At 37.9% G+C, this 25,011-nt stretch overlaps 1 protein-coding gene across 1 annotated transcript in view; it reads right to left on the bottom strand.

Moving 5' to 3' along the window:
* LOC140314388 (leucine-rich repeat and fibronectin type III domain-containing protein 1-like protein) overlaps positions 1–25,011 on the bottom strand; it is a 172,101-nt gene that overhangs the window by 44,513 nt on the left and 102,577 nt on the right. The window contains exon 8 of the mRNA XM_072392553.1: positions 23,594–23,974. Within this exon, the coding sequence (XP_072248654.1) occupies positions 23,594–23,974 (381 nt within the window). The remainder of the gene's footprint in view (positions 1–23,593; positions 23,975–25,011) is intronic.

The raw sequence follows: 25,011 nt of genomic DNA, 5'->3' as shown, positions 1-25,011 counted from the left end.
TGTGCATCAGTGTGTAAGAGAGTGTGTCTTGATCAAAAAGGACAAACCAATTCCTCTCCATCCACTCCAGGTCACCTGGCTCTGTTAGAGATTTAGATGCACACAAATACAGTCAAAATCTAATCCCTCCCTCAGTTGTCCCCACCAAACCCCAGTGACCATATCTCATGAAGCTGCTTTGTTGTCAAGACAGTGGGCTAGATTAGCACTAGCTGGAAAATGGCTTCCTGACATTGGCTGGTCCAGCCAGGGAAACATTTCCATCAGTTTTGATTACAGCCAAATATACATGACTGGCAGGAAGGTTGTAAGGGCATTTGTGGCTCAGCCCTGAGGCAGCTGGCAGCTACAGAGCCATGGCAGGAGAATCAAGGGGCACTAACCCTGGAAGTAAACATGCAACATTTCAAACTCAATAAGATAAACGAAGCTGTGGATATCAAGAATGCACGTATAAATCGAACACCGCAGCAGCTAAATCTGGATGAGTGTGTGGGTGTTGCATTTATCTTTACTGTTATTTTTTTTGAGCTAAGCAATTTATTTTGTCCATCTGGGATGTGGAGTGCCATTGTGTCTGCTGTTAGTTTTTAGAAGCTATTTTCTTTAATGTACAAGTGACTCGGTGTCTCCTCATGTGTGTCTATGATGACTTCCATATGCACACATTACATTTCTAAAAGGACGCAGAAAAGAAATAATAAAAGAATTCATTTGGTTTCATGTTTGACACGCCAAACAATAAGCTCTGCATGGGAAATGAATGAGAAAAGATCTCCTTTGGTAGAAAAGGACATTTTGTTAGTTAAATGGAACATTTTCTTCTGGATTATTTGAGATTAACACACTGAGGTTTGAAGCATCAAAACCTGAAAAGTTTAGCATGATTTCTAAAATAGTATTCTGCTGTGAGCAAACAACACTGTTCTGTGTACAAATGAAGTACACATACTCCTGACATACTAGTCCAGGCCCTTTTTACTTTATGTAATACTGAAATGTCAAGAGCACATCAAAGCGCTTAGAAAAATTCTAAAGATCCTTTTTCAAAGAGCAAACTTGAAGAACAGCAGTATATATAACAATGTTATATACAAATGTTTAACTTCTTCATTTCCAAACCAGAGCTGGTGGAGCCTTCGCAAATAATATTAAATAACTATTTAAATATCAAACCCTGCAAGCAATACACTTGCACGAGAGTTCTCCGTCACAGAATATAATATTAAACGCGTCATTATGTGTGTTCTGTCTTTTTCCTATGGTCTGTAAATATCAGATTTCCCCAACCTGCAGCACCTCATTAGGAGCAGGAATATAAGGACTGAAACCAACACTAGTGGGCCATCTGGCAGTGTGCAGGCTGCGTGAGCTTGGTGAGTTTACCCCGAGCCAAGATTAATTACCCTTTTCTTCTAGAAGGAGCGATTTTAATGTTTAACTTTCCTTCCATTGCTTAACTTTCACTTAAATTGTGTATTGTATATCAGTCATTTACTCTTCTTTTTTACAGGTAATCCTTTATTGTTGCTTCCTGAATATTTCAGAGGATGAGTGAAAATTGAATCTCAAAATCTACATGACTTTTAAAGTGCAGTTGTATTTCATTTTCACTCCTTTCTACTCTAATGAGAGCAGCACCAAAGGTACATGGAGTCAACAGGTTATGCAAAACACTTTATCACCCAGCTTGATCTGACAATATAATATGGCTTGTTGAGATATCACTGTTCTCGGCTTACTTGGACTTCAAGTGACACTGTTGGTTATTCGAGTCATTGAGGTCAGTTGACTGTGGAAAAAAAGTGCTTAAGCGTCAGTACTCCCTGGTCTTTATGAAGCTCTGACAAAACTTTGAATGATGTCAGGGCTCTTTATCCTGAAATGTAGAAATTTTTGTTCAAAGAAATGCAAATCCAAGGGTAAAGCATGACTGAGGAATGGAGCTCTTGGTCAGGGTGTAGTCAATGGACTATGTGGAGAGCACTTACCCACCTCGGAGGTGAGGGAAACCCCCCCCCCGGATCTTTATATTCCTGTCCTCGTTTTCATTGTAGTTTTAATGATCTGCAGTTCAGTACTATCAGTAAAAATAACTTTCTTTTTCAGTTATCCACAATGCTGGCAATAAATGTCTGGTAGCAAGTGTCTGGCCTTGTTTCCCCTCGAGTCAGTTCATAACTGCTACTCATCCTCTGAGAGCATTACAGGATTAATCTTCTGAAGGGGTTTTCAGTTTTTGCCTGTCTCATTATGCTTTGGATCCAGTTTCTGCAAGGCGTTCTGGATTGCCACAATTTGCCACTGAGAGCGCATCTTTGCTGAGAGTAACAATTGGACATCTGCCACTTTGACTTACCTCTAATGCCATATTTTCCTCTCTCACATAATTACAAGTTCATTTGCCCGTAGTGAGTAGATCCAATCTACCTGAGTGCTGTCTAAATGCTGCATCATTAGTAGGGTGCCACTCAAAAAAAAAATCACATCTATTGTCCAAAGGACCAAATGTAATCAGAGCTGCGAATAATCTTAATTTTAATTACTGAACAAGAAATGATGCATAATCTTTCTTATTGTTGATGTTCTCTATAAGTGCAAATTTAAAAACCGCTGCGATCTACTTCAACATTTCCATCTCTATACTGAAGATTTGTCCATCATTTAGGGCCTTCATGACATGATACAGGCATATCGCAACTCCATTATCAAAAGCCTGTTTGTTACATAAACAGCTAAATTAAAGATTAATTGAATATCATATTCAAATCAAAAGTATAGTCTGCATTCTGTGAAATATAGGAGATTGATGGAGATTGACCAAAAGGCATACTTTAAAAGCTGTCCTGCTGAGCGCCCCTTTGGCCAATGAGTCATCCCTTACATTTAGGTTCAATAAAGAGGCTTTGCAGCTGAATGGTGCACTGTGGAGTTTAGGTTTCGAAGGCTACCGTCTTGGTTTTCTATTACACATTGATTATGTATTTCTATACATCGAAAGTTGGAACATCCATCTTCCATTTTGTATGAAATACTTGTGGAAAAGGTTCTGTATCAGTTTGAGAAGACTGTATACACGATCAGCAAATGTACCAAATGCATCCACACAAACAACACCAACAACACTCATGAATATATGTTCAAAACCACAATCTCTCACTTGCTAAATCCAGCCCTTATGTAATTCTTTACATGTCACGTTTTCATCATAGCTGTGTTTGTGCTGTCCGCCAAAAATAGCCTTTCACACATGCATTTCTCGGTGTGTGCTGCTCTGCACAACACATAAATAACAAAACACAAGGAGAGGATCGCACACATGCACACATTCACACATTCACACTGGTAAATTATGAGCAGTGGCAGCACAGAAAGGAGTTAGTAGGTTGTGATTATTCTCTTCTGCTGACTTTAATGCTTCTCGGCATCTTTCACAGTCTCACACTTCTCTGTCCACATTCCTTCCACCTCCTTGTTTCTGAAGCACTCAAAACTTCCTATATGATGTGTGCGTCTGAGTGCGTGAGTCAAGGTCATATGACTGAGTGAGTGGGTTGGGCGATTATTCAAGAACAGGTTATTATTGTATAGCTACCTGCTGAAACACGAGAGAGAGAAGGAAGAGTGAATAACACAATTCCACTTAGAAAAAAAGGCAGTGCATTTAAATCCATGAACTGATATTTTTCATGACGTAGTAAAATGTCTCTCTTTTACCATCTAATATGTTTTCTGTGTTCTAGTGTGAAGAAAATATTAGTTTATAAGATTTTCAAACAATGGTATTCTGTTTCTCCTTTACATCTTACACACTATTCCAACCATTTAATAATTAAGGTTGTACAGATAGGTTAGAGTGTTTGTGACAAGAAAAAAGGAATATGAGGAAGATGGGACTTGAATCCTTGGTATAAATGCAAGAAGTTGTAAAAGACAGTTAGCATGTATTTTATCAGTATGTAAAGACTTAGTTGCCAGCAGCTTAAAGTAGAATAAAGACAGCATGCTTTTCTGTTGGGAAAAAAGCCAGCAAATCTAATTTATTGTGTATATTTTTGGTCCAAGTAAGGAAACTCCTAGGCCACGGACTTATGAAATTTGTTTTGATTCATGCTTTTTCTGTCTCAGATATTGACTAGAGCCTGCTTTCCAATCCGTTATTACAATGCAAGATTGGCTGTTTTGTTCACTGCATCAATACTTTGCCTAAAAAGAACGACTCACTAATCTTGGTAGTTAACATTACTTCTGCTTTTCTCACAGTTTCGCTCTGCTCGTCCAATTACTTTTGTTACATGTTGCTGTTTCTGTGACCTTGGAATGCATATCATTGAAAAACAGAGGAGGGATGGCATGCAAACAAGGTACAATAGAGTGTTGCTGTTAATCGAGATAATTCTAAGAACTGCATTTTCCATCTTCTGCAAATTGGTGATTTTAGTTGGAGGATGAAAAGAGTGCACGTTATTAATGTACAACTGTGACTCATTTATGTAAAATAATGTGAATAAGCTGTTATAACAGTAATACGAATGAAGAACTGTCAAATAGCTTCTCAGCAGTCTAATGCAGGACTAAGCATGTGGTAATTATACTGGGGACATACTATATCCCTTTGCCATCTAAAGGCCGAACAGCAAAGCAACGTTACATGTCTATCTACTTCTCTCTCTGTCTGTCTCTGCCTTTCTCCAAGTAATTTAGCACTCATAGACAGTCTACGACTTATAACCTGCAAGGTCCTGAGCCGGCGATGATAGCTTAGATTTTCAAGAGCCACAGGGAAATTTCCTCTCGTTTATCAAAACTATTGATCCACAAAACCACGCATGGCCCATCAACCACAGACAGAGTGAAAAGGGGGCAACACAAAGACACAGAAATGGAGCAAGATGGGGAGAGGAGATTAAATTCATTTAAAGTGTAATGTTGACTGTGGGGGTCATGTATTAAATTTAACATATCTATCACAGACAAAATACCTACTGGAAGTGAAGGTATGAGAAAATCTTTTTTTTTTTAAAAGGGATGAAAAGAAATTAATATAGACGAAAGTGAGAGAGATTAAATATTATGAAATAAGTAGTGTTGACACCAGGGAGTATGTAGTTAGTTTAGCTGGTGGATTAAAGCCTAATTTTACATCCATCTAAGTGGGCCATAGGGGGAGAGAAGAGAACTGAGGCTGATGCCTGTTAATGGCTTATGGGTCTTGTCAGGACAGCGATACACTTTGAGCTCAATGACAAGTTGTGCTTGATATACAATGGATATTTTAGAGGCTCCTGAAAAGAGAAAAAAAACAAAAAATAAAATAGTGTCTGCTGAACCCTTAAGTTTGAAACTGGGATATCTTCAGTTTCTGACAATGTTTTATTTAGACACTAATTGATTTCAAGTTGCCTTACAAGCCGTGTCAAGTCCTCAAGCTGAAACCCTAAAAAGCTCACCCAAAACATTCAATCTATTAAGATAAGCACACACTGAAACGTTTGATAAACTGTGGCACTATATTCACTCACTTAAGATTAAAGACTACAAAACGTAAACCCACAATGATCCTGCAGGATGTGTAGCACTGGCACTCAATGATAATGGGCTGACATTGACTTGTATAATCTGCTTTCCTGTCACTGCATACAAAAATGCTCCCTTAGAAGCCCAAAAGGGGAATTCATCAAGGCCCTTTTTGAGTTTTCATGGACTATTCACTCCTGCTCTAATCTGAAATACAGACAGAAATTAATTCAAAGGCATTAACTCACCCGGTTTTATGAATAAGAGAAAGATATGTATGAACCATAACAGACCTGACAAAGAAACTGCTAAAAGCAAAGATGATCTGTCATGAAAAAGAAGGAAAATAATACAGAAACAAAGAGTGTAAAATTTAAAGTGAAGGAGAACTAGAGACTGAGTTTTATAGCTGGCTGAATAATTCAAGCAGGAAGACGCATTAATTTTGATATTCTGCACTGACGGGCGCTGGCTTAGTTACATGTTTACCCCCTCTCACATGCAGTCTTTGCAAATGATCTGCTGGGCTTATGCAAATGCAGTGTCAGCAAAAGCATTAACGCCATTACCGTAAATCAAAATGGATGCCAAGGACCTTCATGTGCACACATGCTTCAAAAAGTACACGCTCACTTGCAAAACCTTGCCTTTACATAATTAATCTCATCCGACATCTCATCCATCGTTTTATGCACATTCATACATGTATGCATCTCATGTTCAAAGAGCCACCCTCAGGGATATTGCTGAATGCATGTGGCATGCATGTGGCATGCAGCGATGAAGACAACACACTCACACATTTATACAAGTAAATTATGAGTACTGGCAGTGCCGATGAGTTCTGTAGACTTAATGCCTCTCTCCATTTATTGCACACTCACTTTTTCCCTGTCCACGCTCATTGCATCAATTCGTCTATGACCCCCATAAGCAGTCACACCCTTCCATGCTGTGTGATGTGTGTGTGTGCGTGTGTGTGTGAGTGAGAGACACAGTGTGCGAGTTGAGGAGCTGCTCATATCTGTGTGAGCGTGTATTGTGATTATTTGAGAGTTGGTCATTACTGTTGCTTCCTGCTGACAGAGAGGAGATGGAGAGACCATAATGGACACAGATGAGAGCATGTGACAGAGGAAAGAAGATAAAAAAAAAACCAAATAGACACAGACAGAGAGATAGGGCCAGAGCATGACAGACAGCAGGATAAGAATACCCATTACAAGCCTAAATGACAAATCCTGCACATGAGCATGTAGGAGTTTACATTAGACAGACATACAAGCTATTGTAGAGGATAACATACTCAAATAAGCCCATTAGAGGAGGTTGGTACATAAATACTGCCCTGTTAGCAGTGACAGAGTTCTATTTTAACAATTAGTAGCCATTGTAAAGACTGTTGTGAAGCCATTAGCTCAGAACACAATAGAGACAATGAATTATTAGCTTAGAAACAACACAGTAAACTTGCTACTAAATTTATGTGGCAATTTCCTTAGTAATACCAAACCCACTCTCATTTCCAGGGTGTTAAACACTGCAGTTTAGTTAAAGCATCTCTGAGATGGGCATCCTTTGTTCTTGGCGTCTTAATATACAGTACCAGCTGCAGCAGCATGTGGCACCAGGAGCAAACACCGTCTTAGGCAGGATTCACATAGATATAATGCTTTAACGCTCAATGGTGGACAGGCCCAATGCTTGGAGACGTTGGGACAATCAGTCCCGAGGCTGAACTATGCTCAACTTTCCTTGTTCTTAGTTCAATGCTATTTCATTTTTCTAGAGTCCCACTTTGTTTTTTCATCTCCTGAAGCTAGCTCTGACCCTGACATGGCATCACATTTTGCTAATTCATTCATTTTAAACCCCACCAAGAAATTGTTTGCGCTCTCCCCACAGAAACACAAAACAAACTCAGCATGTCATCAGCAGAAAAGGACTTAGGGTTAGGGTCAACCTATGGTCTGGACATTTCTCCAAACTCCGACATTGAGTTATGTCATGGTGTTTGTGTCATGTTGGTCACTCAGAAATGCTGAGTTTACCAAAGTTTAGACTTGTTCTTCAATCATTTGTCATTCAGCAATGGAAAATTCAAGCTTCACACAATTGGATTTATACAACGGGAAAACTTAAGACAGCAAGAACTCTGAGATACACCTAAATCCAGCTGCTGGAAAGAGTGTTTTAACTGGTCATTATCTATCCAAGTCTGTGACTTCTGAGGTCTCTAACTCCTAAGTTCTTCAACTCTTGAGATGCACCCCTATATCTTTCCATGTATGGGGTTTTGTTTTCCTCTCTTTTATGTATCTGAGTGCATCTTTGAGTTTGTTTCTTTCTCATTTTGAACTAATAAGACACAGTGCCAAATCTTCTGGGGTTTGGAGACTCAGTTGTGACTTAAAGCCCATTCAGTGGGACCTCTGACAGCAGTTCCTTCATGTGGAGCTGAGCCAGGTCCTCACTCCTAATGAGGCATCCCTCTTTCCACCCTCCTACTGTTATCTCATTTTTCTTTCATCTTTCACTCTCCCTCTACCTTTTATATCCCCTTTCCTGCACCCCTGCTTTTGATCTCGTTTCTTGTCCTTCGTCACTGTTTTCTTTTTTGTTTCCCTCCAGTCTCTTCCTCTCTGCTTCCCTCATTCTACCCACCTCTCCCCTATTTTATCAATCCTCAACACTAACCTGTGACTCCCCCCATGCTTCTTCCATAATTCCATCTCACAGTAGACTGTGCCCTATTTCTCTCTCCCTGCCTTGCACCTAAATGATATGGAGATTGATGAATATATTTGAAAAGAAAAAGAGCTTATGTACCTCCTCCAAGTTAATGTGAGTCACTTCAGATAAGGCCCTTAGCTACAGTGGCCATGATGTGTACAACATGTTACAAAACATGACCAAAAAAGAACTGCATTTAATTTTTTACTCAAGTCCCTTCCAACAAGCTGATGTCATTTCCTGTCATTTAATCAGTTAAACAGACTTGGATTGTATTTAGTCACAAGCAAGATCGGTAGTCAATTTACCTTTTCTGTTAAAATTTAATCTGTTTTGTTTTTTTTTTTGTTTTTTTTTTTTGGGGTGGGGGGGTGCTGAGTTAAATGCGGTTGTGTTCTCTCCCTTGTGTTCTTCTCTTGTAAAATATGGTCGCTTATGAATGGCAGAACACATTTTACTGCAAGATTGTAAAAACTATTTGTAATCACATTACAGGAATGAAAAAGTTTTCTAAAACTATTTCAAATGCTTCACTGAGTGGAAGATGGTATTTCAGGCATTCATAAGTGTATTATAGTAAGTTATTATAATGCATGGCTTTTATGAGAAAAAACATCAAACTGCATTTCGAACATATTAATTGAAATCTGTTAAAAGCAGAATGACTCTTAGAAGTATCGCAGCACATGTCACTAATTAACTAATTTATGACTGAACTTTGGAACATTGAATTATTCAAGAGATGACAGATTCTATGATTGGAAAGCCTAGATACTTAAACATGAAGTACTTAATGCGGCTGCTTTTATTAAACTTTAACAGGTTGACATGTGATGCTTGAGCTAATAACATCTGAAAATGGAAGCCTGGGCACATCAAGTCTACATTTGTATTGAGGGTACGTTTTGAAATCTCCACAGCATCACTAGCCCTCACTGGGTGGCTCAGCCAGGAGAGTGATCGTCTTCCAACCTTAGGGTCTGTTATTTGATCCTCAGTACGTCCACGTGTCAAAATGTCCTTGACAAGTCAATGAAGTCAAGATTGCCCTCAATATGTTCATACGTACTGCATAGTGTATTTCAAGTGCATACACATAAGAAAAGCTGCATGAGTAGAATCATTATAGAGCCTCTAATATAAAACCTCTGAAAGAAGCACAATTCAAAGACAGAGAATTAATGTGTGGACCATTTAAATAACTGGGTTTAGTACTGGTGTGATACAATTCATTGTTTTTTAAACTTTAATCTCCATGTACTTGTTTTTGTGGGTAGGTTATACATTTTTTTATGAATGCCCTGTAAGAAATACCTATAAAGTTCATATCAAGGAGTTTAAATCTAAATTCACTGCTAAAAACAGGCCACATTGTTGATATTACCCATGAATCAGCCATTCAGGCTTATATCTGAATTCAAATGGTTCAAGGATAATTTCACTTAAAGCAAGCACAAGGTGATGTAGTGGTTAGCATGTTGCCTAACAGAAAGAAACTGGTTTGAATCTGAGCTGGGGCCTCTCTCTGTGTGGAGTCTGCATGTTCTTTCCAGGCATGCACTGATTCTTTCCAGGTGCTCCTGACTTCTTCTTCAACAACATGCATGTTAGGGTAATGGTGCTTCTAAATGGGCCCTCGTGAGCGTGCAGGTTTTTTTTAAGCTTTTTTTTCTCTGTCTCTGTGTGGCACTTTGATGGACTTGCGACACTGCGCAGGGTGTACTCCACCTATCTCAGCTGAGATTGACTCAAGCCCTTGTGCGACCCTGAAGTGGGTATAGAAAATCAATGGATAGATTGACAATCACTGTTAATCTGTAAGAGAAAAGTTATATCCTGTGAATATCTAATGTATATATATATATATATATATATATATATATAAGATAGTTGCCCTGGGTTTGAATGTGAGGTATAATTCTTTGGGTTGAGCACACTTACAGTTTGTTAACCAACATTAGCTGTGCATCCATGTGTTCATTCATACACCTTTTGTCTTAAAGCGCAGGCAGAAAGTTCGATCTGGGGATTGCAACGTGTTTTACTGATGGCCTCTCTTTGATCCACTGTGACTTCGGTCATACCTTATCTTATGTTGCTTCGGGAAAAGTATCTGACAATCAATAAATGTAAATGCAGTGACCTTCTTCAAAGATATAACATTCATCGTGCAGGAAAATTAAAGAGCAATCCATGAGATGACATTTTTTCAATAGTACTGATTTTTCTTTCTGTGTAGGCATGGAGCCCCAATGCAAGTTTGTGAAGTTATTTATACCATTAGTATGTCACAATTTGTTACTTTTTAAAAGAAGTAACATCTAAACAATTTCATAAAACAAAAAAATATATATTGTTATGGACTCTAGGAATTAGAATAATGTAAAAGGAAGGATGAAGGTGGACAGTGAACAAAACAAACCTTACAATTTTTAATTCCAGCCCAGGTAGATATGCGGATACCTGGGTATTAGGTTCTTCAACATAACCTCTAGATTTTCAAACAGTAGCTAAAATAATATAGAATAAAAATGATCATATACTTTTCATGATTTTAAACCCACACCTCAATGATTTGACCAACAGAGCCAATATACCAAACGCACCACAACATAGAACGAGTGAGCTAGTTGGTCATTGAGACTGGCTTTCACCCAAATAAACGTTTGCTCAAGCTGAAGATTATGTAACATTTCATGACGATGAGAGTGGATGTTTGTGGATTGTAGAAATGCCTTTGATGAAGTTTGAGGTTGTGTTGTAAAAATAGTTTATATTAGCCCTAACAATGATTATCTTAAAACCCTGCCAAAGAGGTTTTATTTCTAACCCCAACCAAGTGGGGTTATTGGGTAAATCCAACCAGGTTGTGACAAAGTTTCATCGTAACCTATTGTGTTTGCCTGTAACCAAGGAGACCAGAAAATCAGCAACCAGCAAAAAAGGTTTTTGTTTTAAAAATAAATTATATTGGCTCTTACCTTACTTGAGGATAAGGGGTTAGGGTTCTACAGTATTTTACTGTATTTAATTGTAATTTTAAGTAGTTAAAATGTACATCCCTCACATGCTGAAGTTAACATGTTAAATGTTAATACTTGTCAGTTAACATAATAGTAGATATATCAGCACAAAATTGTAATGTGTTACAGTTCCTCAAAATATAGTAGAAATATAATAGAATATAATAGAAAATAAGCAGAATTTTTTTAAAGCAAGATCATGTTCATATATATTGTAAAACTACAATGAATCCACTATCATGCAGCTGCAATATACTGTAATTCTAAATACAGTAAACTGTTCAAATAAATTACAGTTAATGCACTATTAAATAAACAGGGACACATGTAAGTATGTTACTGTTATTATCTCGTGAAATTCTTAACAGTATTGTGTCAAATGGATAGAAATTAAAAAAGAGAAAGGTAAAATGTTTCTGATAGCCATAATGAACAAAAGGTAATGAATAACATAATGGATCATAACATAATAATAACATAACATAATGAATCAAAGAAGACAACTGATAAAGAAGTGAGAGGACACCAGAATAAGTAATGATCGAGCAAAGGAATAACGAGGGATGAGAAGGAAAGAGAGACAGCGGGTGTAATGTTTCCCATATTTACCAGCAGGAAAAGTATGATATCCAACATGTCAGTGAAACATAACATCAATCAATAGCTCTGTTGTAAATGTGTTTCATGTGAAACTGCAAACTGACACGTTCCTTATTATAGATTCATGTGCCCTTGTTCTGATTGAAACATAAGCAATCATTCACACAACAGAAGAACCTTCTAATTTAGTGGGGCTGTTTCTCTAATCAAGTTACTGCACTTTAAAAATTGAAATTCTCTTTAACAAGCATGTTTATTCATTCATTTTGAAAGAGAAAGAGAGTGCTCAAGGTGGGAGTAATTATGCCAGGCAGCAACTAAAACGCATTAATTTTAAGAAAAGTAAATAAATGGAATTTCAATATTGAACTACAAGAAAACGATGATTATGTTTCAGAATGTTTTACTAAAATATTAAAGTACACAGAGATGGCAAACAAGGTTAAAAAGGATTTTCATGTCACTGTAATTTTTTGTTTTCTTCATTGCAGAAGCATATTCTAATAAATTATTCATTTATTTTCAGTACGAGGAACAAAATAGATTGATAATGGGATGACCTATTCACCCAGAAACAGCGATCTTACATCAAACGAAAGTTTATGTGTTATGTTTGAGTTAATTTCTTTTTGTCTAATTTACAGTATATTTTTTTGCCCTAAAATCAAAAAAGTGGCACTTTGTTGTGGAGGATGTTGGTGCCGACTTATGAAGGAAGTATTCCAACTTTGTTTTGTTTGATTATTTGGGGGGAAACTATGGACGGACAATTTCAGCTCACTTTTATTTTTATTTTTTTGTAGTCAACACAAATAGCAGTTGCAAGTAGCAGCATCTCTTTAAACAGCTGTCATTAGTGCTACTGGATTAATTTGTCACTAATTCTTTGGATCATGACCCCAATCCTCAACCACCATTCCCTCCCAGTTGATGAACGATAACAGGGTAATATGTGAACCAATTACCCAAAAGCCAATCAGAAAAACAGTAACTGAATGACAATAACAATGACACGTATGGTATGTTTTATATAAACATTACTATGGTATTACTCCAAGTCTTTAATTGCAATAAAAGATAAGGGCAAAACAGCCCCAACACTGTTAATCTCATCACAGCTTACTGCTGCAGTAAATTGGACTGCAATGCATTCAATATACTGGATTGAGTTTCACTCATTGGAATAGGTTTGAATCATCTTGTTTATTCCTGATACTTTAGGCTGTAGCAGGCTACTGATCTTGACAAGTGCTCTAATTCAGTGCTATATTTCTATTCAGCAAACACATCCCCTGTCCATTCTATTTTTCCCGTCATTCATTTTTCATTTTTTATGCATTCAGTCCTCATCAACACTACAGGCTCGCAGCAGGTTAGCCACTCATGCATGGAACTAGAAGAGGAAAAATACCCATGTCCCATTAGAGAGTTATACAGATGAATTTCTACACTAAAGGAAATTACAAATTTACAATTCAGATGACCAGCGTGGGCATGCTTTGGACTGTGGCAGGAAACTAAAGAAAAAGTTGAATGCTTCATATTCTAATGAGCTGTTGTCTTAGTCACATAAACAACAGGAACTTTGTAGGTTAACAGCTGAATTTTTTAAGAGGCCACATCATTTTTCTCACTCCGGTCATACATAACCCTCCCTTTACATCTTCATCACAGCACTGACACTTATCAAACCATTGTCAACAAATGCAGTCTAGTTATCAAATGATTTTCAATTTTAATACTAAATTTTTAAAGTTATTTCACACTATTCTTTTACACACGTTTATAATATGCATGTAGTATATTTCCTATTTAGATACAAAACAATAATTATAAATTGTACTGTCAGTTAGTGGTTCAGATTTGCAAGAGAAAAGTGGGTTATCCTAACAGCTTGCAGTAAAAGATGTCCAGTCTCCTCATCCTCATCTACCCCCAGCTTAAAGTATAAATCTGCTGCTGATATTGCTTTGCAAAGTCTCATCAGTAGTTATTTAATTCACATACTTCTCACAGTAACTACTTATTTGTTTTCCAGTTGGAACTTCTGATTTCCCGAAAAAAAAAAAAAAAGAAAATCAAAGTTCAGAGGAAGGGTCCAACAGTGAAGCCCAGTGTCAATGGAAATAAGAGGAAAGAGGATTTACTAGACAAGTTTTGACTGGAGTATAAACTGGCTGGCCAATATAATTAGTGTTGTGGTGTTTTACCAACCTTCGTCAGCTCAATGCATGACTTGTCTGTGACCAAACTTCTATGGATATGTGAGTGGAAGAATAGAATTCTAGAATAAAATTGAAAGCATTTCTCAATTAGTTTTGTGGGTGCAAGTTTGAGGTCTCTTAAGCTATGTTTGACTGTGTTAGCTCTCAGGCAACTTACTGTTTACTTTGTCATATGGTAATTCTATGCTTTAAGGGTTACTGTAAAACAGGTCAATGTGAATAGGTGGAAATTCATGGTGGAACAAGGAGCTGTTATATTGTTTCCCGGTGGTACTTTGACTAAAGCATGTCACACATTTCATTAGGACCTCAGGAAACTGTGTATTAAAAGCTAGAATTAGAGGGCATTATGCTTGAATTAATTCCATCCATCCATTCAACCATTTTCTATAATCCAACTCAGGGTTGCGGGCTGGAGCCTATTCCAGCTGTCATTGGGCGAGAGGCAGGCCCCAGCTGGAATTCAAACCAGGAACTCTCCTGATGTGAGGCGACGGCGCAAACCACCGCACCACTATACAGGATAACTCCTTCAACAAAACAATTTCAAAGCTCATATTGTATCAAATGTTATGGGATGTAATTCACCAGCTTTCACCTCTTATACCCATTAATCATCAACATTCCCTCGTCTTAATTCTACTCATCCTCTCAAGTTCCTCTTTTGCTCTGCTCCTCCCCCTGCTGCCCCACAGTCTCCTGCCTCTTACCCGCTGCCTCTCTCCTTTCATCCTCACCTCTCTTCTTATGATCCCTCTTCTTCTCCCTCTCATTATGCTTCTCCTCCCTTAATTCTCCCTTGCTAACTGTTGTGTGTCATGCGTCTTTCTAATTAACCTTCCCTCTGTCCAAGAGGATCTGAAGGGTGGGTGGGAGCTGGAGCGGGAAATAGGTTGTAGATGGATCATGAAGGGATGAGAGACATGGGGTAGGGGTGGTTGTTGCAGGATAATTAAGCATCGATTTGGGACATTGATGAAAATGGCAACAAGACACCAAACGAGCGGATTATGACTTGGCTGGAAAACAGCATTCTGCTGAGAACCGCAAACATACAGTAGGCGGAGGAAAGAGAGCAGAGATAGAAAGAGACGGAGGAAGGGGGATACAATGAGGACTGCCAGTTGAAAGATCAAGTAAGGTAGATGAATAAAAACAAAATTGAGATGTGAGAAAAGAAGAACAAAACAAAACTACGTCAGAAAATAATCCAGATAAAGAAAGAGGGGACAGGTTATGTCAGATATGCAGACTTATACGGGCCAAAAACATCTCAGAAAAGGGAGTGGACTACAAAAGAAAGGAGAAGTAGACTCAGAAGATGCTTAGGTAGCAAAAGAAGAAACAGAACAGCAGTGGTGATTTAAAAGAGAGATGACTAAATAGACCACGTCTTCAATGTCTTTGAACTCAACTTCTCTGATATGACTCATTAGCTCTGATTTAGTTGGCACAAATGCAGCAGGTGCCAGCAATGCAAGAATGTGTGTGCAATAGTCTTTGTGTGTGTATGCATGTGTGTGTGTGTGTGTGTTTGTGTGTGTGTGCCTGTGCTGGCAGTCATTTGTCGTTAGGCTCTTAAGCTCATTAGTACATATCCAGTGAATCATTCAATTAAATGACAATGACCTACAGCAATCTGACTGCTCATTGTTGCCAGTGGGTGTGCAGAAGTTCACACGAGCACGCATGAGTATATGTATGCTATGATAAGGCAGACATGTCATTGTGGTTAGACTGTATATGAACATTAACCTGGTTTGACAACATCTACACAGCATCACTATAAATCTAACATAGTGGTAATAGTAGCACTGATGGTAGTGGTATCATTTTATAGTGTACTGCTAGTTTTTAAAAGCTGTTGTGACAATAGTACTAGATACACAAAATGTCTTGGATGAAAACAGTGACAGTATCAGTAGGAATTAATCACAGTCACCAGCTTCAGTGCAAAAATTCAGTGAATCTGGTCTGGTTAGTACCCTCTGCCATCTTATTGAGTATTTATAAGCTTGTTTTTTTTTCAACATGCAGCATTAATTGATATTGTGGGAGTGTTTTTGTTGAGTTAAATCATGATATTTTCCTCACCCCAACCAAGGAGTGCATGTGTACAATCAGATCGAGTTTTGATGCCAAAACCTGATCAAGCTCCAAGGAAAAGCTAAAAGACAAAACAAGGAGCCCAAACATATGCCCCAAAGCAAAAGTCCTGCAACTCACTGCTCTCCTTCACCTTCTACTGCCCGATCAGGACTTTTTTTAAGTTGTTAATGATGCACTGGTTGCTACTGGCATCACATATTACCATGTACAGTAATACACCGCAGGACTGTGTATGTATTCAAATGATGGTACGTTCTTCCGAAACAGAGTTCTTTGATGCCCTGGGAATAAAAATTAGGTGTGTCAGCAGTGGCCTTTAAAATGCCATACGTCAAACTCCCCTTTCTGTGAGTATGTAAGCAGCCATTACAACAGCCTTCAAAAAGCAATACATTTTAGTTTACAGTAAGTGTAAAATGTCAAAATGTCTACATTTTCAAAAAATGCCCTACCAAAGTGCAAAACCCAAACAGGTCCCCACATAGATGGATGTTCTAACACACACACACACACACAGAAACTGCTGGTTCACAGACATATTCAGACACATTCTCTATGATAAAGCATGTAGTTCACTATCAATACCACACCAAGAACGTGATTTCAATATTTTAAACTGCATACGCCTGTTGTCTTCTTTCATAAGATAATAGAAGGCATTCTTGTGGACTAAACAAGGCAATGATAATTCCTTTGCCAGTTTTCACTGAAAAGAAAAATAACGCTGCATCACAGTGCAACAACAGTTTTGATGATGGAGCCTAAATAATGAATGGAACAAGTCCTCATTCTTGCACTGAGGTGTAAAACACACATTAACATTTGGTCATATTACATGACGTAAGCTCACTTTTCTTACCTGAAATGAGTGGTAGGAAGCACAGAAAAATAGGAAATAGGAATAGGAAAAAAGTTGGTGTGCATGTGTTTGTGTGGGTGAATGTATAAAAAAAGTTATACATTCACCTCTCTTGCCCTGCTTGGTGAGGGAAATGCAATTCAAATACAACTCTTAAAATCCCCCTGAACACACACACACACAAACACAAATGAAAACACAAGCACATACTCAGAAAAACTTATCCCACACGCACTCAGCCAGGTAGTCACCCATCCGTGATCCAGACAGAGGAAGTGGTGTGAATTTAGAGAAGAGTCAGAAGTGCTGGTTTAAAAGCAGATATTGAAGTGATGTATATTTTCAGAAAGTGTTTGTGTGTGTTAGTGTGGGCTTGAACATCCACAATGATGCTTTGCATTTATTATCAAAGAAATATGTACTGTGAATGCACCTAAAGTCAAATGCTCCCATGCGTGAAGAGTAAAAAGTAAACTTTTCCATTTATTTCTTTAATTTGCAGCAAAAGATGTATAACGTTTCAATATGAGATATTTATTAACGTTAATACAAAAGTAAACAATTATTTTGCTGTCCTTACCAGAGAAAGCAGCCTCTTTGTGTGTGTGTGTGTGTGTGTTTTAATCGGAGCCTCTGCACAGGACATCGTGTTAAAAGCTAAATCCTCATCAGACAGCAGTTTTCCTCATTGTATTTAAATCAATATATTCTGCTTCAATTAGGAATTGTTACATGCAAACAGAATGCGATTGGTAAACACTATTCTCACAAAAAATATGAAAACCAGAAACTTCCAAGACCAAAAATATTAACACTCATTGATTCAGATGCAGATATTAGTTTACAGAAATCTCTGTTAGATTACATCGAAAAGTGATATACCAGTGTCAAATATTGACAAAATCTATAACACATGGATTTCTACTGTAATTTTAATCATGAAACAGGATCCCCTGAGTGTCAGATCTCTATATTATAAAGTCAGGCTTCACACACTGCAGTCCGCTGAGGCATGTCAATTAGGTGGCCAGGTCAGCATTTCAATGGTAATTCTGCAGACCTTGGATAACTGCGCATGTTCCAAGTATAGCAGCCACATAGGATGAAAATACAGGATGTTAAGTATCCATTAAAAGTGTTCTTTTTTCCCCTTTCTCCTGGAGATGTGAAGAAAAGATGTAAGTAAAGCCTAAAGCATATATAATCATTCCAACCTAAAGTAACCAGTTTATGTGGTCACGCATGTTTAATACATGTCCCGCAATGTAAGATGCCATCGTGCCCTGTTCTTAAACATGGCCAGAGTTACAGCCATTGCTTTTCACAATTAGCTCCAAGTTTGAAGCCTGTACACAATGCATTACACTGTTTTCTCCTGAAACAAGTCTAATGGCACTTACATTAAAATCACTGGGATAGAGTGTCTATTGCCTTCGAAAGAAGAAACAAGGGCCACTGTAAGCTGGTCTTCCTTTAAATAGCACACATGATTGTACATGCATTAACACCTAAAGACAAGATGAATAAAAAAAAAGATTTATTCATGAATTTGTTTTCTGTTAAGTCATTTTTCTTAAAGACTATGTAACCTGTGAACTGCATGTTTAATATAAAAGCATCTTACAATCCCGTGAAAGAAGAGCCACAAATGGCATGCATCCCTTCATTCAATCATTCATTCCTTAATTTCTTCATTCATTCATTTACTTTTTCAATCATCTACACTTTGAGCGGCACTGATTAGGCTAATCAAGCAATCTTAAAGAGCATGTTTTAGAGACGGATTAAATCATGTTAAAGGTTTACTTGTAAATACACCCCGATGCACAAACTCACACAAACTTGTTGCTATTGATTGTGTGTAATCATGGGGGTTTAAACCATCAAAGAGAGACCTCTTTATTTTCTGGTCTCCACAGAAGATTTCAGAAAAAAATGAGTCTTTCTGAAGTGGCAGTTATTCTAATGGAAGCTGCCTACTTGATAAAGGTGGAACACAAAAACCAATTATTTTAGATTGTAAAATACAGTCATATGAATGCTTATGTTGGATTCATTTAGTAATGATTTTTTTACACTCAGTCTTCAAATTCATGAGTCAAAACCATATCTCAAATAGAATAGAATAGAAAAATAATTTATTCACCCCCCAGTGGGGGGAATTCCAATTAGTCAAGTAGCTCTTTTTTTTTAATGTTTACAATGATTATATATTAGACAACAAAAACAATACTAACAAAAAAACAAAAACAAAAAACAAACAAAACTAATAATAATGATAATAAATAACTAAACAGATAAATTTTGAGAAGAACATGTCAGCAGTCACTGTTAAAAAGCCTTATGGCTGTGGGGACAAAGGACCTCCTGAACCTCTCAGTCCTGCAGCGCAGAGGGATGAGCCTCTCACTGCAGCTGCTCCTCTGTCCTGCCAGCATGCTGTGGAGAGGATGTTTATTGTTCTCCAAAACAGAATATAATTTCCTCCTCATCCGCTGCTCAAATAAAGCAACCCGAGAGCCATGTCTGTCTGTTACTTATCACCCAGGGGAGACCCCTCTGATGCAATGTGCATGAGGAAGGTCTCAATCTTTTCACTTTCCTTTGAACAAAAGTTAGCGCTTTGGTCCTTTCTCTATTAGTAATTTTTTTTTTTTTTGTATTTTTTCAAGCTTCAACCACTGTGGTATAATTCAGTGTTAATAAAATGGCTGCTTAACAAAAAATAGAAAATAAATACCACAAAGCAAAAAGTACACATTGAGCTCAAATGGCGTCTTCTTGCCGGATCAGTGTTGCTTTCTCTCCTTATTTCCTGTCAGCTGTAGGCTTCAACCTCGTGTAACCTCACCCTCGATTCTCCTCCCCCACCTCTCCTCTCTTCATGGCGATGCGCCTCACCCCTCTTAATGGATATTGACCAAAGAAAGATAGAGAAGAGGGACTGTGCACATATACACACACTCAGAGCTTTTTCGTGAGTTTATTTATTTATCTCTCAGAACTGAGCCGGAGCAATGTTGACGCTTGCTAATGGATGTTAATCTCAGAACACCATGTGATCATGTACGGTGTGAGCCTCATGACTCAGCTATGATCTCAGTCAAACATTTTTTTTTCCCTTTTTAAACTCTAAACATTAACAACAAATGTAATTATTGCAGTAATAATATATTATTCATAAGAATAATTATGTGTAATACTCTAATGAGAATGAGTGATTAATGAAATGCTTTCATATAAAGGGGCATAGATTACAATACTTGTCATCTGTGACATAAACACATTATTTGGTTGTTTGGTGGATCAAACACTCACGTAATGACATCTTTAACCTATTTAAAAGTAAAGATTACCTGGATTTGTAATATTCTTACATGTGCGGTGTTGCAATCCACATGTCTCCTCTCACAAGCTTTCGCTTCTTAAGAGTATTGTGGATGACCTGCATTATAATAGTAATGCTTATGTGAAAAACCTCCCAAAATTGTCTTCTTTTTTTTTTTTTTGCTGAGATCCAGCCTTCAAGGTAGAACATTGTAACTGTTACAGCGGTTCAAAAGTGTGGTTGACTACCACGACAGACATAGCTGCTTTGCCACAGATTCAACTGCAAAGCAACTATAGCACAGCCAACATGCACAGTATGTTAATAAACCTAAGAGTCAAAAATAACTGCGACAACAATGGGATATCTCGCTCCACATGATGCGGACAGCCTCGACAGAGGGTACCGTGCAGTTGAGTATGTTGTCTTCAGAGTTGGAGGTGTGCCTGCATCTCCTAACCAAATAGCTCTGTGTGTTCTTTTTCATTACTCTCTTGCAAAAATAGAAAGTTGAAGTGGTGTTGGGGGAAAAAAAAAAACGAACGTGAGGACTGACTTTTCTGGAGATAATTCTTTTTTTTGACTGATTTTTAAAAAAAAGATTTCTGCTGGCAGCTTCACATAATTAGTGAAAAACAGTTTACTTTCAAGAGTTCAAATTAAGCCTATCTAATGCAAAGTATGGTGGGTAATGTTCAAGTTTATTCTCAAATGTTTTCACTGCTACTATTGACACAAGCACAAAGACAAAGATGTTTATTTATAATAGCTTATTGCCATGGCAACATAAGAACACAACTACTGTTTGGTGGTGAGCGGTATTTTCTTTTAAATTAAAAATGTTGTGCTGCCAGCAGCTTTAAAGGTGTGTCTTTGAGGTCACTGAGGATGGGGATTTAGTTTATGTGCCATTCATGAGTCAGATAAGCGAAACAAAGAAGTGGAACCTGATAACCACGAAGCTACTTCAGATGATGTCAGACCAGCTTCCATCCAGACAGCTGTCACAAGGCATGTTAGCACTGATGAGGGTATCTCATATATTTACCCTCAATATGACCAAGTGGTTTCTCAGAGTTAGAGAGAGACATGTTTTCTAGGCTTTTTGTTTCTGAGAGGATCTTAATTTCCTCTCTTGCAGCCATGGCTGGAGAATATACTACAATGCATCTGTCCACATCTGTCCTTCCACTCTCCATCCTATACAGCAACAGTCACCACAACATGACCACTCTCTTGTGATTGTCTAGTAAAAGTCTGGATGGGGATTTTGAACAAGTGAAGCTCGTAATAAGATTCCCAGTCACACGCACAAATGTGGTTTCACACACACACACACACACACATCTGACTACTAACAACTGTGTACCTGTGAATCCGCTAACAGCCTCCAGCATTGACCGGCCAGTTGCAGATGGACAGATGCTTCACTGGACAACGCTTCTCATGTTTGGAATTGTAAGAGGCTGCTTGTCTCTCGCAGCTCACTAAACTATCTGAATACATATATGTACTCCACCGCTGAAAGGTAACACCACAATCACGTCTCCACCGTGGCACAATTCCCCATGTTTCACAAGTGCTGACTTTTTACAAATAATGGGAAATTGTTTCCTTTAACAATATGTTTGCAAACAGTTATTTTTTGAAGAAATGATTTTCTCCAGACAATTTGGGTTTATTGATTAAGAGGAAAACCAAGTTGGCTATGCAGACTATGTTGCAGTATAGCGCAGACAAATTTGATTTACTTCTGTAATCACATAAGATGTATCCAATGTCTCTGGTTATTTAATTTGCACTACAGAAAAATAAAAAAAATAAATAAATAAATATAATTCACAGTACTTGTGTGATAGTTTCAAGGTTTCTTGTCACATATGATAAGATTTAGAAGAATACTCTAACTTGTTGCCATGAGAACTTGCCAATTTGAAATAAAGACGGGTTCCCCAGGTTTCCTGAGAGATATCTAAGCAAAATGGTTGCCAGCACCTTAGCTTCCACACAAAGAGAGAATCTGGAAGATTCTCCCTCAGAACAAAGGTTAAGAAAATAACTTAACTTCAACACTTGCAAGTAGTTAAGTGTGATTTTTCTCCCACAACTCCCACAAGGCACACTTAATCTGTAATACTTATAAGAAGAAAGGGGCGAAGAAGGGGAAAAGGAAGAGGATGTGAATAAATGTGAATATAATATAAGGAAATAATAGTTTCTCATTTTCAAATCAATTAAGGTGAGGTTTCAAAAACCAACTTATTATTTTAAAGGGTGACTCTTGCTCACGTTAGCCCATCATGGGCATTGGTGGTACTTTACAATGTACGATTAAAAAACGTGAGTAAATGTATTCCTACTGTATTACTGATTCATTAAGGAATTCTTCATTCATAAGTATGTGCTTTTGTGACACTTATTTTTCATGAATCAAAATCAAGAGAACTGTCGCTGGCTTACTACTCTATATCTCACATACTGTCAAATCTACTTCAGTTTATAGACTAAACTATTCACTATTGTAAAACTATTGTAAATTCAGAGGAAAAAACTTAAGATTAATTTGCAATAATATTGTTCATGTCAAACTACAATTAGACACTATTAAAAACATTGTATATTACCAGTGACGCCGTTGCCAGTAAATGACTAATTTACTGGTGCAAAGCCATACAGTGTAGTTAAATTGTCAGAATTAAATGTGACAAAATAAGGATGGAGGTAACCGATGGCCACCTTTGAGTCACGCCTCGCAAAATGTGGAAAAGTGTCCTATTCCTCAAACTGTTATATAAAAGCTGGCAAAGAGGCCACAGAGCAAAGAATACCCACAATACAAAGAAGCAAAGCAGAGGCAGGAATGCAGACATTGTCAACAGACTCTGCTCAATCAGATTTGGTCCACTACAGATTTCTTCATCATTTCAGTTGATTAGACTTTTATGTCTGCGGGGCACAAATCTCCTCTTGTACCAACTATCATCTGCACTCATCCTCATAAAAGTGGCTGATGTCTCCAAGATAACTTAAGCACAACTGCACACACCAATCACCCCACGTGCAAGAAACACTAAACACTCAAATGCCTTTTACTATCGTGCTTGAAGAAAATTCATGAGAGCAATCATAGAAAAACACGACAAGGAATTAAAACACACAGACAGAAAAAAGCTTAAACTGCAAGTGCAAACAGACAGACCTGTAAACCAGTGTGTCATCACCAGAGCTGTTGTATTGGACCTGGAACATCCTGACTCCAGATGTAGGGGTTTGACTGCTCCACCTAATGAGGGCAGAGTTTCCTGTCAGCTCCACCAATGAGACCCTCCTGTCTGCCCCTCTTGTCTCGTTGTTAGGCAGGGCAACCTTGGAGGAGGTCAGGATGTCAGAGGGAGCGGGATCAGATGACGGATCTCGGCTGCGACTTGTGCTGTTTGCCAGATGAGGCACTGCTGTGACAACTAGCTCCACCCTCCCCGTGGATTCACCTGCTGCGTTGGAGGCGATGCAAGTGAAGTTTCCGGAATCTTTCAGGGACGTGACATTGATCTCCAGGCTTCCATTGGGGAAAACTAATGTTCTAAAACAAATTCAAATTGAGATAACAAGAAGTTATGCCTTTCATGTCTTTTTTTTTTTTGCAACAATTTACATACATTTTTGGTTGGCACTATAGTTTAATTGTGATGATAAGCACTTTGAATTACCTTGTGTACGAATTGTGCTGTACAAATAAACTTGATGGAACAATGACTGAAGGTTTTGCAGGCAGACAGACATTGCTGCGCTACATTTTAAATATAATTGCATTATTGAATATTTTCATTATTCTTAAATGAACTTCTTTCAAGTCAGCAAAGACTTTGCAGATAAAAAAAAAAATCAGTGCGTTACCAGCTGAAGGCAGTCAATTTTGGATTTGACATTCAAACCCCTGCTACTGCCTGCAGTGCTCAGATACTACACTAGAGCACTGTCAACAATGTTGTTACAGAGATAGTTTAAAGAAAAACTGATAAGTCAGATGAATGCTGAAAGTCAGGATAAAATATAGGGAGCTCTGAACAAGAAATTATAGCAGTTGTTTAATCATTCTCAATTTCAATCTCTCTCTACTTGTTCATTTTCTTCCAAGACCTAATTCACACCGACACACGTGTAGGAAAACCAAATGAATTCTGTACACACAAATGCTGGTTTAAGAAATAAATCATCTCTGTTCACATAATAATGCTGAAAACTCCATTGAAGCGCTGTAACAGCGTGTCACACCAACAGCCACCTTCCTATTTTTCTTCTTTGTGCTCTATGGCAGATTGCAGTGCCAGCTGTAGTTCACCATCACCCGGAAAAACCGAGAACATGTCTGATTCAAACAAAATGGGAAGTCTCCTGTTCTCTCTGGTAACACATCAACACTACAGAATGAGTTTCTGAATATCTTACACCTGAAGTCATTTTTCCAAAAGGTTTTTTTGTCGTTGTTTTTTTCCAGTGAGCTAAAACTAGATTTACAGGTATGTGAAAACCCCAAACTCATGTAAAAACAGGTATTTTTTAAATAAAAAGGCCTATATGTCACATTTCCTGTCTCTTATAGAGAATATAATTATCATT

This window comes from Leuresthes tenuis, unplaced genomic scaffold (genome assembly GCF_036924035.1).
Source record: "Leuresthes tenuis unplaced genomic scaffold, fLeuTen1.0.hap1 SCAF_9, whole genome shotgun sequence".
Taxonomy (NCBI): Eukaryota; Metazoa; Chordata; class Actinopteri; order Atheriniformes; family Atherinopsidae; genus Leuresthes; species Leuresthes tenuis.
Note: the sequence above shows the minus strand (reverse complement) of the source record. Positions and strands in the feature narration are given on the sequence as shown.